The sequence below is a fragment of the Cordyceps javanica genome, chromosome 7 (assembly GCF_051103115.1).
Source record: "Cordyceps javanica chromosome 7, complete sequence".
NCBI lineage: Eukaryota > Fungi > Ascomycota > Sordariomycetes > Hypocreales > Cordycipitaceae > Cordyceps > Cordyceps javanica.
This window is the reverse complement of record NC_139301.1, coordinates 867,724-886,141: the sequence shown is the minus strand read 5'-3', so window position 1 is coordinate 886,141 and position 18,418 is coordinate 867,724. Positions and strand designations below refer to the sequence as shown.

The window sequence follows — 18,418 nt, the reverse complement described above, 5'->3', positions numbered from 1 at the left end:
TTTTCCTTCTCTTTGCTTTCCCGACCAAAGCAAAACAAAACCCGCTTCAAATCCTCTTCCGACGTCTCCGGACAAAGCTCCATGCTGGTAGCGACCCGTCACTGCGGTACTGGTGGGGATTGGCAGATGGACTGGCATATGACCTGTCAACAAAGCTAGGCCCTGTCGCCTCGCGATGTGCCGGCACGTTGAGAGGGAGGGCTAAGCAAGGCCAACAAGGGCACGCACACACAGACTGGGTACTTGGTTGACGGATTGCGCATTGGAGGCCCAGCGAGGCGGCCTGAAACGTGTCGCCGGGGGGGGGGGGGGCCTCTTGTCTTGCCGCTGCAACCCTGCATCGATGGGCCAAGATGCAACGAACAATGGGGCGAGTGCTTTTTTTTTTTTGGCCCAAAGATATAGTGCCTTGCCGTGAACATTGTGGATTTCAAATAGTTTCGGAGCAAGAGAAAAATAGAACAAAACTTGAAAAATTGCAAAGAAAAACAGATTTTAGACTGAGAACTGCACCTCCGGTCTGGTTTCTCGACGGGCGCTCCGAGACTCGTTTCTTAGCCTAGCAAGGGAAAAGAATCCATACTGGTATGTCCACCGAACCAGCTAGTTAGTTGACTTAGCTCACCAGTACGGATTAGTTTGGCTTACCTCGCTTTTTTTTTTCCGGTTCCTTTTGGCATCTGCTCGGCCGGCACTGCGCTGCGCCGAATGAGGCAGCTGGCTTGCACCGCCGTTACGCCAGTTCGACAAGGTCACCACGAGGCAGAGTCGCAAGCACAAGGGGGGTAAAGGAAGAAAATAACGATAATAAATCCAGTCCTCCCTCTTCATCTGCAGGGAACGTAGGCTGCTTATCCTACATCGATCAATTTGATGTTGCGTGTGTGTTTATCTTTCAGCGCATGAGAGATGGGTGGCAACCACTATATTGAAACCCCGCGTATTACGTGCTTGTAGACATGAACTGTTATATGCAGTAATTGGCATCGTATATGCTCTGTCCCCCTCCCCCCCCTCCCCCTCTCTGTCCCGCGGTGGGTGCTTTCATGCGCCTTTTGTACTGGTACAATGTCACTATTCAAGTCAATTATAGCAAAGAACAATGTCATATGCAGCCACAAGGCCGTCCACGTTGCAAAGCCTGCCGGAACACCCCGGTTGTGGGCTGCGGGAACGGGCTCTTCTTTTCTTTTCCTTTTGAATATTCCATTTGGTAAGAATTCGAATAGATGGACCGCTACGATTTTTCCAGCGCCCGCAAGCCCACTGCTAGGATAGGGAAAAAAAAAAGAAACGGCCAAAAGACGAGTGAATCAAATTGAAAATCAAACAAAATAATAATATCGGAGCTGGAGCCGAGCCGAGCGAGCTGGCAAGGTCGTGGGGCACCTTTTGGTTACATTATCAAGGCTGCCTCTTTTTTTCTCCCGTATGCGGTAACCTGCATTGATAAGCACGTATGCCCGTCCCTTGCGGCTGTGAGCGATTGACGAGTGGCGTAGGCGATGCGAGACCAGACAAAGCAGCAAGATTCGATTATTGATGCAGATGTTGAACGACTGCTCGTAAATCTGGGCTGTTTGACCCCCCCCCTTCCTTCGGTCTTTCTCTCCTATGCAGGTTCGCACCTTTTTGGGGGGAGGGGGGATGGAGGTGGGCTGTGAAGAACCATACGATGGGCTATGCACGGGATCGTGGAGGGCAAAAACAAAAACGCAAAATCTTCCCCGCTCCAACTGCTGTCGGATTGGATCTGGGATGGCGTCAGAAATCAAACCGAACTTTGTAGCGGGGATAAGGGAGGAGGGGGGCGAAGAGAGAACCGTTGATTGAACCCTCTTTTTGTACAGGAAGTTTGACCTTTCCACAAATGGTGTGATTTGATGGAAGGATTGTGTCTCGTTTTTGGAGAGAGAGAGAGAGACAGACACAGAGAGAGACTATTGTGATAGCCTCGTCCGACGATAAAGCCACAACTGTCCAGGACAAGTAAGCAATAAGAACAAGAGTTTTTTTTTTTTTTTTTTTTTTTTTTTGGAGCCGCGCCGCCACATTTCGTAACGTTGGATTCGCCCGTTGAGTATGCATTGTCATGGGTAGCTTTTGCTTGTATTGTTACTGGTTGAAAAAAAAAATGATTGCACAATAACATGACGAAAAGAAAGAACATGGCGTCTAGAACGCCCGCAAGCTTGCTCGCACATGTTGCAAGTAAGTCGTGCTCTATACAGGCTGTTGCATGACTCAAGGCATGTACCACTCATTGCGACCCCCCCCTCCCGCTCGCTAATGATAAAATATAGGACAAATTATCCGTAATCCGTACTAATAGAACAAGTCTACATGTTGACGGCCGCAACATGCCTTGTAGACGAAGAAGGCTTGTGGAGGGGACGGCAAATGCTGGAAACCCAAGTTTTCGTCATCTACGGCGCGTGAAAAAAAAAATAAAAAAAAAAATCAATAAACATATACTTCAATTACGTTAATGCCTCTCTTTGCTCTAGGGCCCGCGGGGAAATCTATGCGCATGAAGCTTGGCACTGAGCTCTGCAAGGCTCGATTGGGAAGTATGTCACCGTTGGGGGATTTTTTTTTGGACTTGTGGGCGGCCGCAGATGTATCGGGGGTTTGAACACCAAAGTAAAACCAGAGAGAGAGAGAGAGAGAGAGAGAGGTCTGTGGTTTGGGGAAACTGGAAACTACGCAATCACCCAAGATGACTTTGCATGGTACATGACTCTTTTTTCGGTGCATTCGTTTTTGTTTTGCCAGTCTCCTTCAATTTGGAAACATCATGAAACGAAAGCAACACTCCAAAGATCCTAGGACGCTCAGGCTTTTTCCCGTCAACGTTGACCGTTATGACATGACATGACATGACATGATGCATCTCCCGCTCCCGGATCATGAATCATGGGCGATGGAGAGGGAGGAAGGGAAGGAGGACCCCCTGCCTTTCGCAGAGGGAGGGCTTTCATCTTTTGGAAGTTTTATGAAGGGGAGGGAGCCAGCCAGGCAGACTTGCGCAACTTTTTTTTTTTTTTTGTCGCAGCCGCAAACATCTTCGGGCCAGGTACCCAGCGCCTCGTCCAAGCAGAAATGGACATTGGCCCGGCCCTCCTCCCCGCGGTAATGGTGGTGATGTGGTGAACCAATGTGGTTCGATTGCTGGTGCTTTATTATGCTCGGAATTTACAGTGTCATATTTTCCAGAAAAAGAAAAAGAAAAAGAAATAGCTTAAGCTTTTCTTAGCGTTTGGTAGGAGGGGGGAAGCTGTAGAGAGTTATTGGAAGCTGTAATTAACAACCAATAAGATGAACGTCTCTCCCACCTAGCTTGGGTAACTCTATTCGACAAGCCTCGTCCGTTTTATCAGCACATGAAAAGGAAAAAAAAGGTCACAAAATAACGCATTAGACTTTTTTCTTTTTTACTAATATCTGACTGGCTGTAGCGGATTTCTGGCAGCTTCCTCTCTAGCTAGTGGGGTGAGGGGGGGGGGCGGCCTTTTTTTCAGGCAAGCTTTCCGTTTTGGTAAAAACTGTTTTCAGTGGCTTTTTTTCTTTTTGCCCAGTGAGCTTACGCCCTCTCTCCAGTGTGGGATAATATGATGACAGCGGGCGCGTTTTTTTTCTGCTGGTGGGCTTTGTTGTTTCGGTGGCTTTTGTAAGTGGTGATGCCTGTTGTGGACGAAAGAGGAAGGGCGGCGGATTCGTTAAAGAAGAGATTTTGATTTTTTTTTTTCATTTTAAAAGAAAAGAAAACTTGCTCTAAAAGGTATAGAAACAAAATACAAGTGCACGAAAAGTGCACTGAAAAAAAAAAAAGAGTAGAAGCTCTGTACACGATTTTACAGAGTACGCTGCCGTCCACATCTTTCTAGATAACGCCACCAGCAACTCTATGAGTTGTTGCCTTGGTAGCCAGGTAAGACACAGCAGACGCACAAAGGGAAGAAGGAAGAAAAAAAAAACAACACATTGTTGCTGGAAAGGCAATATTTTTTGAGGGGGTGTCACTACGTTAATGCTGTGCTGTACTTTGTTAACCACAGCACAAAGAGGCGCGGGCCGAGTTCAATTGACACAAGCTTGCCCTTGCAGCCTTTCCGTGGTCCAGGCCCTCCTTGTAAGAAGTAACTGTCTCTTTGTGTGTCGTCTACCTACTGACAAACTAGCAACCAAGTATAATGCGTTGGCTCGGTCTGCAGCGTATACTTGAAGAGTGTCGATCTGTCCCTCCCTCTCTATCTCTCTCTGTTCAACCACTCTCTAGGCTTTCGGCCATCCCAGGCCAACTAACAACCCTACTAGTCGGCCACTACACCAAGTTGCTAAACAAGTCTTTGGCTGACTGGCTTGCCGCGTTGCGCTCACTCATCGCGCTCAGGCCGCCGTTTTGCACCACGTCCCCTCCCATCAAAAACCTTGCCCCGTGTTCTCGCCTCTTTTTTTTTTTGGTCCTCTGGAAACTAAACCAACCAACTACTCAACGTACTCTTGCCGCGCGCTCGGACGTTTCGAATTGGCTTGACATCTTATACACGATCCCCCCGGCCGCCGCCCCTCCCCCCCTTCTTTCCCCTCGTGGTTTGATCTAGATGCGCTGGCTCGGCTTTCGGGCGTCTGTGTGTTAGCCGTGCTGGTCGCCTTAGATATAAAGAACAGAAAAAAAGTCTAGCCTTTTTTTAAGACCAACAAGATAGCCAGCGTTTAAGAGAAAAAAGAAATAAAGAAAACCGATTGCTTGCGTGGCATTTGTAGTGCTTGATCTAGGGGCAAAATGGGAGTAGCAGCAAAAACGGTCTATCCCACGTAGCTAGCTAGCAACTGAGTTCTTATGTGCAGATAGGATAGCCCGTTTAGTCCTTCATCTTCTTCTCTACTGTAAGGAAGTAGGAGCGATTCCGAATTGGAAACTTTTACTCCCATTACCGGTATGGCAATCTGCAAAGGGTCCTTCTTGAGGCTCTCCTCCCCCAACAAGGCACGTTTAATATTCATCTTCCTACTTCTTCCGCGCTCTGGCTTGTCTCTCTCTGAGATTACCGCCAGTTGGCGTGCAGACAGGTTGCCCAACATTTTTCTCTTCTTTCCTTCTTTTCTTTCCTTTCTTTTTCTCGTCTGCTGCTTCGCTGGCAGGGACCGCTTTTGGAGAGTTCAAAGTCACGTCACAAGACACGACATTGCAACGGGCTTACAACAAACCAACTCCAAGTAAGGGTCCTACTGTAGCTGAAATTCAATTTTTTTTTTTAAAAAAAAGGAATAGATTGAAAATGAAATAAGATGAAAGGAATTCACAAAACGCTGGCCATTGAAAAAAAAAGGAAAATAGAAAAAAAAAGAAATCGGTCACCGCTTGTCTGCGATGGCCCCCCCTTTTCCTCTTCTCCTCCCTCCCTCGTGTCGCCTTTGTTGCCTGTCGTGATGCTGGCTGCCCAACCCCCAGAAGGCGCGCGCGCGCGTCGAGCGAGGGCGGTGGGCAGAGGGACGATGAAGTTGGCTGGACGACTTTCCAGACCTTTTTCCAACCACAGACTGACTGATTATCCCTCCGCCCCCGCCCGCCCTGGCCCCCCAGCCTCGCATACAAGCAGCCCATTCATTCACTACTACAACAACAAGCCCTCTCCCCCCCAGAAAAGTGGTTGGTGCGTGTTAATAAGGGAGTGATGCTTCTCGTTCCACGACCACGGCATACGTGTCTGGACCCTTGAGACCCCCCCCCTTCCGCCCCAGTCGTTCCCGCAATGCACACCGTATCGAGGACGGGAGCGCGAACAACTAAAGTAGTTACCTAGATTGATGAAGCGGGTTGGGTACGAACAACAAAAAGTCCTGCATTGTGACCCCCCTCCTCCCTTGCCATTTCCCCTGGTCAGCCGGTCAGCCTGGCCAGCCAGAGAAGAAGAACGGATATCCACGTCTGGTGTGGTAGCAAATCGTCGGACGAAGATGGGCGGGCGGGCGGGAGGGACGGGGCATGATAGTTTGTCTCTGATGCGGGCTGCCTCTTTCCATCACCGTTTGGAGAGGGGGAGTGAGGATGGTCAAGGTAAGCTTTTTGCTACAATGTGACCGCCTGGGCAAAGGTTGCATGGCATATTGACGAGTCTACTTTTTTTTACCATCATTTTTGTCTCGATTTTTTGTTATAGGAACATAAGAAACCGCAGGACAAGCGAGACAACAGCCGCGGCGCATGCCTTGGTGTTGGCGAATCGGCGCATGACGATGACCCTCTCTTCCTCTTCTCTCTCCTTCTCTCTCTCTGCCAGAGCGAGAAGGACTCTAGAAAGAAGAAAAAACCGGAAAGAGAGAGAGAGAGGTGTCGCTTACTGGTAGTAGCGTGGTAGCCGGAAACTGGGACGTCGTGACCCGAAGGATGGGGACTGCAGACTCTTCATTCTACTTGGTCTTCATTCTTGACCTTTTTTTTTCTTCTCCCTCCCCAAAGTGGTTACAGCACAGGAATATACCCTTTGCGTTATCTTTGCTTCTTTCGGCATCCAATTCTTCATTCCTTCCTTCTTCATCCTCTTCTTCTTCTGCTTTGCTGTCCCGCCTCCCCACCCCGCTTTCCTTGTTGGGCTGCAACGGCTTAATAGGCGGTGGGTAGGCTGTGGAGAGATTGAAAGAAAGACGAGGCCCGGGGGACCGGGGTCAGGCAGAGCCGGACGGTTGGAAGCCGCGCCTCCAGAGAGGATGGCCGCAGCTGCGGGCCATTGAAGAAGGCCAAGGATAGAGACAGGCAGGCAAGCAGGTCAGCCGCGGTAGTGGTGGCGGTGATCAGTGTGTGTATGTGGCTTTGGGGGCTTGGGGGGATCTGTTTTTTTTTCTTTTTCTTTTGCTGCCCATTTCCGTCGAAGCTTCCAGGTACGCTAGCCCCCTCCCCCTCCTTCTTATTAAATTCGTTAGGCTACGAGGGGTATGTAGTGTGTGTGTAAGTAGTGTGTATGTGAGGGCATGGTCGCCAACTTTATTTCGATTACTCACGGTCAAATCTTTCATAGCGGCGCCGAGCTCCGTCGCCGACGCCGTGACCGCCGGGGCGCCGCCGCCATCAGACGCCGCGCCCTGACACGTGGCGCGCACAATAGCTTGCCGCCGCCGCTGGCGTCACTGTGTAGGAAAAGAAAGAAAGTCAAAATTCTTTAGTCGCTTTTCATTAGTGCCGAGTGCATCACAACTACTCAGTACAGGCGGGGTTTTTTTTTCCAAAGTAAAAGGATCAAAAAGATACTGTAGGGAAGCAAGGGGAGGGGGGGTACATTGACGGGCTGGAGAGCTGCATAGGCAAAGGGAAAAAAAGGGATTGAATCGGCACGACACAAGAAAGCGGGCTGAAGCGAGAGCTCATCGGTCACGGGTGTTGTTGGATGCAGCAGGGGACGGGAGAGGTGCAGGAGATGTGATACCCGAGGAGCTTATACTGATAACGAAGAGAGCCGCTCGAACTGGGCGCCCTGTCAGTGGCGGAGAGAGAGAGAGAGAGAGAGAGAGAAGGAGAGCTGTTATGCCACAGAGAGGCGGCATAAAAAAGACGGAACCACACCCCATATCATGCATCAACCATTTATCTACCCCTTCGTGGCCCTTTATTAGTAGGTAGCCGGTCCATACACGCAGAGACACGTCCGCCATGGCCCGGCGATGGATGGATGGGGCGGGGACTTTCCAAGACAAGAGCCGGGGCCGGGGGGGGGGGGATGTTGTGGTGTTGCGCGGACTTGATGCTTGCTGGTAAGAAGTCGCTGGCCATGGTCGGTCATGTGTTGCTCTTGTCAGTAGGAGGAAGAAGAGAAACAATTGGAGACGAAGATGGGAATTGGATTAACAGCGCGTGCTATTTTTTGGGGGAGGGGGGGGAGGAGGTCCTTGCTTTGCAAAGCCATTCATCTGGTTGGGGGCTCGAGGTTCGAGCTCTTCCGATGAGCATACATATGGGTTTACTTACTCCTCGGCGGTTGATTATCCGTGCTTGTCATTACTCTGCATCGTCATCATTATCGTCATCATTTTTTTTTCAACTACATTTTTTCGCTCTTCCTTTTTTTGGAAAAAAAAAAGACCCCAGTCAATCTGCACAGGCCCGACTGAACCTGGCTACCTGGCCTGGGTTACAGGGCTAGACAAGGCCAGCGACGAACAAGCCTGGTCCGAAACAGCCCAACCTGGGGACGAGGCACCAGCGCAGCAGCAGAAGAACCCACCAGGCATGCCCTTGCCAGTGACTAACTAGATAACCACTCAGTATCCGTAAGTAATCCGTAGATACTGGCAAGTGGGAGAAAGGGCAGCTTGGCGAGCCTCCGATGTCTGGGCTTTTTTTTTTTTTGCGCCCGGTCACCAGTGAGGTGTTGGGCAGTACGTAGGTCTGTTTCTACTGGGTACCTGCGCGGCCATCGAGGCCAAGTAGCCGGGTTAGGCCTCCTTCTTACTCGCTTGCCTCTACTCCATACTCCGTAATCTGTATCACTTGGGTTCTTGGGCTGGTGAGGTACTTTTTTTGTTTCTTCTTCTCTTTTATTGCTTGGTATCTGACCATCTGGCCGTCTGCGCATCTGCCTGCCTACTTGCAGCACTGGGCGGCAGATGTCTGTTGCGTGTTGGGAGCATCTGAGTCGACAAGTTACTCTGCGGGTGACTGGTCGGTCGCCTCGACCCAGGTAGCGCCGCCTTGGGTATCGAGTTGCCTCTTGTTTCTCTCTGCCTCTCTGACTTGCTTCTTTGCGGCAAGTTAGTCAAGTACCTCTTTACCTACATACTCGCATGCTTAGTGACTGGCCTCTTTTTATTCCCACCGCAGCCACGTACCCAAGCGCCGCCTGCCTGTCTAAGCTCTGCCTCAGGTACCTGTCCAGGCCGCACGACTGCAGTGCCTTGCCGCTTTGGCAAGCGGACAGCGACTCATGCAGCGCTGTAACAGGCCGTCATCAGTGCCCTTGGTTCGCCTGCACAGGCCTCTTTGCTGCGCACCAGGTAGGTAAAAGCGGTGCCGCGGCTCGGACTACTGCGTCGCTCCGTACAGTCCTTACTTAGCTTGGCAAGGTACCTACCAGTAGGCTAGGTACAGATTTCTGCGCAACTACTCAGTACTTGTCTGCCTCGTTGTCATTTTTTCCCCTGCTACTCTTTGGCTCCAGTGGCCGGCCTCTTTGTGCAATTCCAACTGCTGCTCCCTTTTTTTTTCGTCCTTTTTTTTCTTCACCCCCTTTTCACAACCCAACCACCAGCCAACTTGGTACTGCCACCAGACCGTACCAGAATGCTGATATTGTCAAAGTGCGTCAGTGTGTACCCTCCATGTCTCCTCACCTCAGCCAGACCGACTCCACTTTACTTTGCCTTTCCGACTAATGAGGGGGCCCTGCCATTCTGTGGTCCCACCCACTTTGTTTATTTTTTTTTTTTCACCTGTTCATTCTTTGTATCCGTACCCGCATGGATACCTTACTACCTCTGGTTATTTATTTATTTATTGATTTATTGATTTGTCCCATCGTTTCTTTATTTATTTTTCCGGCTCTTGTTCCTCCCAAGTCACTTCCCCACTCTGTCCATCTTCTTCTCTGGCCTCCCTTTGCCGGCCCCGCCCAACAGCTTTGTGGTCCTCGGTACTTGTTGGTAACTTTGCTTTCCACCAGCTTCTTCCTCTCTTCGTCCGTCCCGCTCTCTCTCTCTCTTTTTTTTTTTCCTCTCTCAGTGGCTCCATTGTCGCCGCTCCCTCTTCTCTGCCGAGTACTGATACTCTCAGCACCACCAGCACCACCACAACCACCAATTCTTCCACTACCGGTACACATTCTTGGTGGAACCTTTGTTCGTTGCACGCCAGCCACGACGGCCCTGTCCTGTCTTGTCTGCCTCTGAATACTTGCTTGCCAACCTCTTTACCCAAACAAAAAGCACCCGTGGCCCTCTTGGCCTCTTCCTTCTCCAGCTTTCTCTAGCTTTTATTTTGGAGCCACCCGACATCCTCTCTCTAGGAAGAGAAAAAAAAAAAAACCACCGCTACCAAGTACACACACCTCTCCACGCTCCGCTACGCCTTGTCTCGACTGCAGACACACACGCACAACAAACAACACACACTCTCACAACACACACATACATACACCTGCATCCAACTCATTCATTACCTCCTCACCCTCCCATCTTCCCACACCCAACCGTTTTCCTACTTCTTCTCCCCTCCTCCCCTCTTATTTTTCCCTCTTCTCTTCTTCCCCTCCTCCATATATATCCTCTCCGTACATGCATACCGTCGCGACTTGGAAGCTTCCTCTGCGAACGCCGCTCCCATCTATCCACAGGCCGTGTCCCTCACAGCGCCAATGTTGCTGCGAGGCATGTCGCCTAAACTAAAGCCGCTCTTGCTGCCTCAGTTGGTCGAGCAGCGCAAACGATCCGACTCGGCCTCCCAGGTCTCCAGTCCCGACCCCAACGTCGTTGGCCCTTGGCCCTATGGCTTTCCTGCCACCAATTCGTCCTCCTCTGACATAACCTCGCCCGTTACGCCCACCTTCTCAACCCGCGGCCATGTTCGCATGTCCAGCTCCTCCTCCTCGCTTGACCTGCCACCTCTCGCACAGGACGGCTACGTTTCTCCCTCGCTGCTCTCCAGCACCCTGACCAAGGCATCCGCCCGCCAGCTGCCCGATGTCCAAGAGGAGCCTCTTGAGAAGGACTACTACCAACACATTGACGACGACCTCTCCGATGACGACGAGGACAACTTTGGACTCTATAGTTGTTTATGTGAGTCAATGTGCATCCATGCCCGCCCACGGGCCATGGCTAACAAGCTGCCCCTAGGTGACGATGTTGGTCCTCGCGGCAACAGCTCCGAAGATCTCTTTGACGGTGCCCTTGTTGGCGAGTTCGACATTGACGACTACGATGTCGGTTTTCTCAGTGATGGCGACGTCAATGTCCACGCCCCCTATGGAAAGAAGAAGCGCGCCGGCATCGAATCGCAACTGTCCGGTCTCACGGCCCGCCTCGAGTCCCGGTTTCCCAACATCACGCGATGGAGATCTGGCCGCCACTCCCGTATGACAAATCCCGGTCCCATGGAGTATAGCCTTGGCGACGTACTGTCTCGCGCTCCCTCCAGTCGCTCCTCGTCCATTTCGGCTCTCGCCCGCCACAATACCGACGGAAACAACGAGCACTCGATCCCACCTACTCCCGCGCTGCCATTTGGTAGCACCGACAGCGTCAACGTGCCGTCCTTGACGCCCATCTTTACCGAGCATGACAAGACCAGCCTCCAGAGAGATCGTGCCATGGCTACTACGCCACTTCTACCTCCCCTCATGACCGATCCTCTCGGCAAGCCGCCGCCCCAGTCGCCACTTCAGTCGCCCACCATCGAGTCGGCGCCCACTCCGCCCATGCTTTCCTCGGCTGCTCAGTCACCGCCGCTCACCTCTGCAGCATTTGCGCGGCCGTCACTGAGCTCTCGCGCGTCAGCCCAGTCTCTTCGCAACATCTCCAGCAGCACCGATCTGCCGCTTCCGCTACCCGTCTCCTTGCCCTCGATACTGCAGGAGCATGATGAGTGGTCTGATCGTCTTGGCCACGCCAACTTCACCATCTCACCCGCTCCCTACGACCTCCAGACTGTCAACCCCGACACAATTGCCAAATTTTCAAGCGATTGGGACGCGGCACGTTGCAACTACACCAAGCACTTGGTGCGCACCGGTGAAAACTACGGTCAGACGAGCAAGATTTACGCTCTCACCGAAGCCAAATGGGCCGAAACGGAGCGCCGTTGGAGAAGCATTTACGAGGATACCATCAGGCAGACCTTTGCGCCTGTGCCGATGCAAAAGTCCGACTCTCGCAGCCGCAGCCGTGGGCGCGGCCGGGGTCGTTCCCTGAGCGCCCACCCGGGTTCTGTGCACCACAGTCCTCAGGGTGACGCCTTTGCCGGCGTAGAGTGGAAGCGTCTCGAAGACAACATGCCCAGCGCCGTGCCTCAGATTCTTGAGGTTCTTGATGCTGCCCAGGGTAAATTTCCCAACCGTGGCGACGAGGATATTGTTGGCCCCATGCACCGCGAAGCCTCCATGGCTGGCGCGTATAATGAGGACTCCCGATCTCGCTTCTGGAAGAGCCTCGGTGCCAAAGTCGGCATCCATCGATGATTGTTTTATCTGCATACTAAAGCGAGCGAATCTGGAATTTTCACTTGCGCATTGCATCCCTACCCGACCTGACGACATGATTCTCAGCGGCTCACGATCCTTGAACATTATTCTTCAAAATCATTACATGGACTATCCATCATTCGTTTTGTGTTATTTTTGGGCTGCCCATGGCCCTATTTGAGATACCCCGACTCTAGTCACTCTTTTGAGACGCTTGGCCGAATTTTGGTTTACTATACCTTGTCAAAGGTAGTAGACCATATATCACGATCAGACGTCTATTTTTCTTCATCGCGCTTGGAATTTTTTTAGACTGTATGTGAATGGAAATCCCTTATGGAAAGGCGTTGCATAGATCGGACGGAACTTTGCTGCTCAGCGCAAGGATGAGCCAGAAAGAGAAAAACATGTTTTTGTCATTTTCCTTTTCTTTTTGTTTTTTTTGTTCACTAGAACGAAGGGGGAGGAAGCGAGGGAGCTGCGTGGTAATGCACCGAAAGTATTGTTACAGTATCTTGGACGGGACACGGCAATGAGGAATAGGAAGGAGCTTGACCTTTTGGCTGAAATTGGCAACGAGGAAAGCAAGCAAGCAAGCAAGCAAGCAAGCAAGCAAGCAAGCAAGCAAGCAAGCAGACGCAAACGAGGCTTCGCATGCCATGTTGCGAGGCAGTTCTGCTATCAATACAAAACAGTAAAATTCAACAACAGGTTTCATTTTGTGATCAGTGACCATGTAGCACGAGCGGGGTGTGTATACGGACAAGATGCCTAGTTGCATTTTACGTCTCTTTGCGTGAGGATAATACCAGGAGTGGTTTCAATCAGACAGGCCATACAACTTGGAATTGTTTGGTCGCAAACACTGCCATTGCAATTTCACATGGTTGGCTGCCTCTTGAAAGTGTTTAAAGGCGGTGGTGGTGGTGGTGCGTGGTGCGTGGCGCAGGTGTACTTGGGATGCGTGCAATCAACTGTGCTCGCCTACGGTAGAAAAGAAGAAAAAAAAGGTGCATCATTTTCATTCATTCAATACGGGCACACGAGATATATGTTGGTGTCATCTGTCATGGGGATGCTTTTTGTAGTAAAAAGCACAGCCCGTCCTGGCCCAATACCCCTCCTCACTCTATGAAACCCAGCCATCCACTCGGTCTTCCATGCCCTACCGAGGCTACCACCACGACCATGATCATGTCTCTCGCAATCTTGCCGTGCACCGCCTCGCGCGCCTCTCGCCTCGCTCGCGGCGGCACGCTGACGTTGCAACGAAACGAAGACGTCCCCAATCCCCCCTCCTCCTGCTCCTCCTCCTCAGATATGTCGATGTGCTCTGCGGCGACAATGTCTCCGTCCACGTACACTTGGACAATCGGTCGCCAGCTGCTCCCGTTGCTCTCCGTCGCCTTGATGCGTCCGGAAACGGACACCCGAATAACCCCGCCAGCCTCGTCGGTCCCCGTCGTCGACGCGCACCTCATGCCCTCCAGAAGCGGCCGTTGTCGGCTCTCGTCGGGCACGAAGCAGCCGCTCCGGCGGCGGCAGGCGGCGGCGGCTTTGGGCAGCTCGGGCGTGAGCGCCGGCGGCCGCCGTCGCCTGCTGGCCTGCTCGTACAGGTAGCCGAGCCGGAGTATGCGGACGTCGTCGTACGCCCGGCCGAGGATGGTCAGCCCGACCGGCATGGCCTTGCCGGCCAGGACGCCCATCGGCACCGTGACGCTGGGCACGCCGAGGTGCCGCAGGGCCTGGTTGCCGTTGCTGTACTTGACCCCGTTGGTCCAGGCGTGGCGCGCGCTCTCGGCGGAGACGTCGGCGTCGGCGCGCCCGACGTCGCCGGCCGCCGGGAACGCGACAAAGTCGAACCGGCGGGCCGTCATCCAGTCCTCGAGGAGGGACCGCCGCAGCGTCTCGACTGCGCGCACGGCCTGCCCCAGTCCGGGGACCTGGTACTGGGTGGTGACGGGAGGCGTCTGGCCGCGCAGCTCGGCGACGTATCCCTGCAGCCTGTCCCAGAGCACGGCATTCTCCGTCTTGAAGAACCGGACCTGCGGGTCTCCCTGGTCTCTGAACGGCCAGATGCGCAGCGGGTCGATCCCTTCCAGGGAGCGTACGTTGGCGTCATTGTTGTCCTGCAGGAACTCGGTCCATGCCAGCGCGGGCAGTTGCGCGCGCTCAACCTGCTTCCAGTTCTTGGGCATTCCGAGCCGATCCTCGGAACCAATATGAGCATGAGCTTCATACTCCGTAATCAGGGGAAAGTCCGCCACAGGGACAACTTCTGCGCCGAGGCCCTCCAAGTCGGCCCTTGCCTGTTTCCAGAGATCGCGTACGGCGTCGGAGACATACACCCCGTCAATGTCGTCGCTGCCTTCGTTCGTGTTCACCGTGTACAAGTCCGGCACCGCGACCCGAATCTTCTGCAGAGCAGGCCCCTCCCTCAAATGGTAAAACGAAGCCGGCCTGTCCTGCCAAGGCTGGGGCAATTCGACGAGGGTCTGGTGTCTCCAAAAGTCGCCCTTGGTGATGTTATCCGGCTGAGCAATGACGTCCAGCAGCCCAAAAAGATCGCTCATTGACCGCGTGTGTGGTACGACCACGTCGCAGAGAGAGTACAGCGGCCAGTTTCCTCGAATCGATATGTTGCCTCGCGATGGCGTAAAGGCGACAATCGCATTGTTGGACGCCGGTGATCTGCCAGACGAGACCGTCTCTTCCCCCAGCCCGAATGCGGCGAGCGATGCGGCCGTAGATACGGCGCTGCCGTTTGACGACCCAGAGGCAAACGCTGCGGCTAGAAATTCTGCATTGTACGGGCTCTCCGCCCTGCCGTACACGCCGCGCTGCATGCCGCCAGCCGCCATCGGCGGCATGTTCGTCTTGCCGATCAAAACAGCCCCGGCCGCGCGCAGGGCCTGAATCGTGAACGCGTCCGTGTTGGACACCAGGTGCTCAAAGGCAGTGGCGCCGTTGGCCACCGTCATCCCCCGCACCTTGTAGCTGTCCTTGGCGGTGTAAGGAATGCCGTCGAGCGGTCCGAGAGTGGCGCCCGACGACCGCCTGTCATCGGACGCCGCCGCCTCCTCAAACACCAGGGGGTTGATGATGGGAACCGAGTTTAAGCTGGGGCCGCGGCAGTCGTAGGCACTGATACGGCGCAGATATTCCGCGACAAGTTGGACGCAGGTAACAGTACCATCGGTCAGCGCTGCTTGGATGTCCTCCAAGCTGGCCTCGACAACATTAAATACGGAAAGTTCCTTGGCCATTTCTGTATCAACAGTATGATTTCGGATGAGAATGAGTGCGATTGAGATAGAGCACAGCCTCAATCAAGGTGAGTGGCACTGGTTGCTGATATATATACTTGACGACAATACCGGCAGCTTATTCGGAAGTGATCATGATAGGTACCTACTCCCCCACACCCACCCAACTTGACCGGCATTTCATCCTGTCCCATTATGCTCCAGCGGGCACCATCGCGGGGCTGTGAAGTGACGGTTACGCTGGCCACGGTGGTTACTGCCCATCTTCGGGTGTCCGCGGGTCGCAGCCTGATGTAGAAAACCGGCAAGTGTCACAGGGCCCGTGAGCAGCAAAGAGTGACGATGACAAAGGTGGTGTGACTCTCTTTACGGTTTAATCACAAGTATCTCAAGCGGCTCAAATGTGGATAGCCTGGTAGTTATGAGGAGCGGACTAGATACGGACTGCGCCTATGCAGAGTTCATCTTCTCCACAAACTTAAAGTAGCTGCTCGCAGTACCGATCCGCAATCTTTTACCCCAAATTATCATGGGCAGTGCCGTCAACGTAATTACAAAGTTAATAGCAGCCAGCACCGAAAATACCTGAGTCGGTGTATGCTTGTCAAGCCAGGGACCTACGGCCAAAGTTTAGTGGGAAGCTGAGCGCGATAGTAAAAGGGACGTACCTGCGGCAAATGTAAATGAGCACCCGAAAATGTTGTTGATGACCGCCACTCCAACCATGCATTCGAGAATGGCCTCTGGGTAGACCTGCTGCATGTAGGACAGGCTGATGTCACCGGCGCAGCCCCAGGTGAATCCGAAGCATCCCAGCCCAAAGTAGGGTACGGCCCAGCTCCAGCCGCGCTGCGAGCCGATCCCGAACAGCAAGAGTCCCAGAGAGCCGATGACTGACGCAGGCAGGACCAGCCACAGACGATGCTCGGCTTCGAGTATACCGCTGTTCTTGCGCGCCATCCATACGACAAAGTAGTCGGCGAGTATGCTGGCGTACGTGATGCCAACGAGCAGTCCAATCAAGCAGGGCACGGCCATGATGGCGACGGCCTTGTCGCTGTAGTTCCAGGGCGGCGCGTAGTACTGAACATCTTCGACCGACAGGTAAAACGTGAGAAACGTGATCTGAGCCCCCCATTGGAACCCCGAAAATAACACTGCAGGAAACACGAAACAGCGAGGCGAGTATCGCAGCCTGTAAATGAAGCCTCGGAGCAGCTTCCCTTTGCTGGGAGATGTCGGCGTCACTATCTTCATTCGTTCTGCGTAGGACTTCTTTTCGTCAGTCGCAGCAGCAGCGTGGCTGGTCCGGGGCTCGTGGGCCGGTGCTGCGTATTCAAGCTGCTGGCATGAGGCGCCCTTTTCAAGCTCGCCAGTCTCCGTGTCGGTCTCTCGCTGCAAGTGTGCTGCCCGGTCAAACGCCGTCTCTTCCAAGGTGAGCAGCATGACGGCCAGCATAACCCCGCAGCAAATGGCCCCAGTCCATCCGATGGCGCGCCAACCACGACGGGAGGCGATCAAGCCTGCCGCCAACGGTCCCATAAAGGTTCCCCCAGAGAGTGCGAGGACGTAGAGTCCCATGACAGAGCCGCGCTGGTGCTCAAAGAAGATGTCGGACAGAGAGTGCTGCACCATTGCCTCGGCGCACGACTCGGCCACCCCGAGAAACAGGTGCGAGGCGATCAGCAGGCCCGTCTTCTGAACCCTGGCGAACATGACGCAGCCCACGACGCCCGCGACAAGAGACAGTACGTACGAGAGCCGCCTGCCCAAAAGTCTCGGGAGCGGCGACATTAGGTACGTGCCGCTGCCTATGCCCACAAACAGGAGAGCCACCGCAACGTTGAACTGGTTGGGCGTGATGCCAAGCTTGTTGTTCATGGTGTACGAGGCAGCACCGGACATTGTCGAGAGACCCGCGGCCAGGCCGGTGATGACCACCAGAACAAACGTATGCCAGGCCTTCCTCCAGGTGGGCCAGGTAAGGGGATCATTGGGCGACTCGGTAGGTTCAGGATGAAGAATGATTTCTTGATGCTGTCCGCTACTCGATGGGGCGAAGAGTAGAAGTGTGCCTGGTGGTTCATCTCGATAACCCGACATCTTCTCTGATGAATTTATTGTTTTGAAAAAGGCTAGATCAAAAGACTAAGAACAATGTTTGCAAAAACTCCATGACCTCGCAGGGGAGCTTGATAGTTATATATGCTGATGGCATCAGTTGAGTCGAAGCGAACACTACTTACCCCAGAGTGCCGATACGATACGACAGGTTTGTTGGTGACCCTGGCATCGCGGGGTAAGACGACACTAAACCGCTATCGCGAATTTGAGGCGCACGACTATATTTCGGAAGGTCGTGCATCATGATACTGGTCACCATGGCCAGACTCACCTAACCACGGCTGATGAATGGTGAATGTACGTGTCTAAAATGGCTGCAGGGTTAGTGGTGGTGTTAACCGACCATTGTTGATATCGGCCAAAGGTCCATATTTCCCACAGATTTATCCAACGAAACGCATTTCCGATGCATGGGCTTTCCGTACATGGATTGGCCCTTGGATCTTGTTATGACCTTGCCTTGCGTGAACTCAACGGAGGGAGGCTACGTCTATCATGATTTACATGGGGCTGGCGTGCCGATCAGTTAGCAACTACTGTGGACTTTTTAACCAATAACAGCTATTTGCGACAGCCCAGGTTTCGAAGTACCTTGCCGCAGCGTGAATACACTCTCGCAATAGACTCGAGCTGAAAACTTCACAAGAAGCGGCCGTCGAACAAGATTTGGCATAGAAAAAAGAAACGGGAAAAGGCGAATCATGGGCACCTAGACTTTATTTTGAAATGAAATTGATACAGTATCTCTGTTTCCCTTGCTTTTTGTCTGTCTATCATCACCAAGTTATACCAACTCTCTTTGTAGGATGCCTGGACGACATCTCACTCAAGTATGCACTAAAGCCGCGCAAAGAAATTTTG

At 53.0% G+C, this 18,418-nt stretch overlaps 3 protein-coding genes across 3 annotated transcripts; 1 reads left to right on the top strand and 2 right to left on the bottom strand.

Moving 5' to 3' along the window:
* Positions 1 to 10,358: 10,358 nt before the first annotated feature.
* Positions 10,359 to 12,164, top strand: V2A60_009789 (uncharacterized protein; the record flags this gene model as incomplete). Its single annotated transcript, XM_083261053.1, has 2 exons — positions 10,359 to 10,767; positions 10,825 to 12,164. The coding sequence occupies 2 exons, from the start codon at positions 10,359 to 10,361 to the stop codon at positions 12,162 to 12,164; spliced, it is 1,749 nt and encodes a 582-aa protein (XP_083117179.1).
* Positions 12,165 to 13,291: 1,127 nt separating this feature from the next.
* Positions 13,292 to 15,433, bottom strand: V2A60_009788 (uncharacterized protein; the record flags this gene model as incomplete). The annotated part of the gene is made up of 1 exon (XM_083261052.1): positions 13,292 to 15,433. One exon carries the CDS (start codon positions 15,431 to 15,433, stop codon positions 13,292 to 13,294), a length of 2,142 nt encoding a protein of 713 aa, XP_083117178.1.
* Positions 15,434 to 15,883: 450 nt separating this feature from the next.
* V2A60_009787 (major facilitator superfamily domain-containing protein) lies at positions 15,884 to 17,536 on the bottom strand (the record flags this gene model as incomplete). The annotated part of the gene is made up of 2 exons (XM_083261051.1): positions 15,884 to 16,050; positions 16,102 to 17,536. 2 exons carry the CDS (start codon positions 17,534 to 17,536, stop codon positions 15,884 to 15,886), a joined length of 1,602 nt encoding a protein of 533 aa, XP_083117177.1.
* Between the last annotated feature and the right edge of the window lie 882 nt (positions 17,537 to 18,418).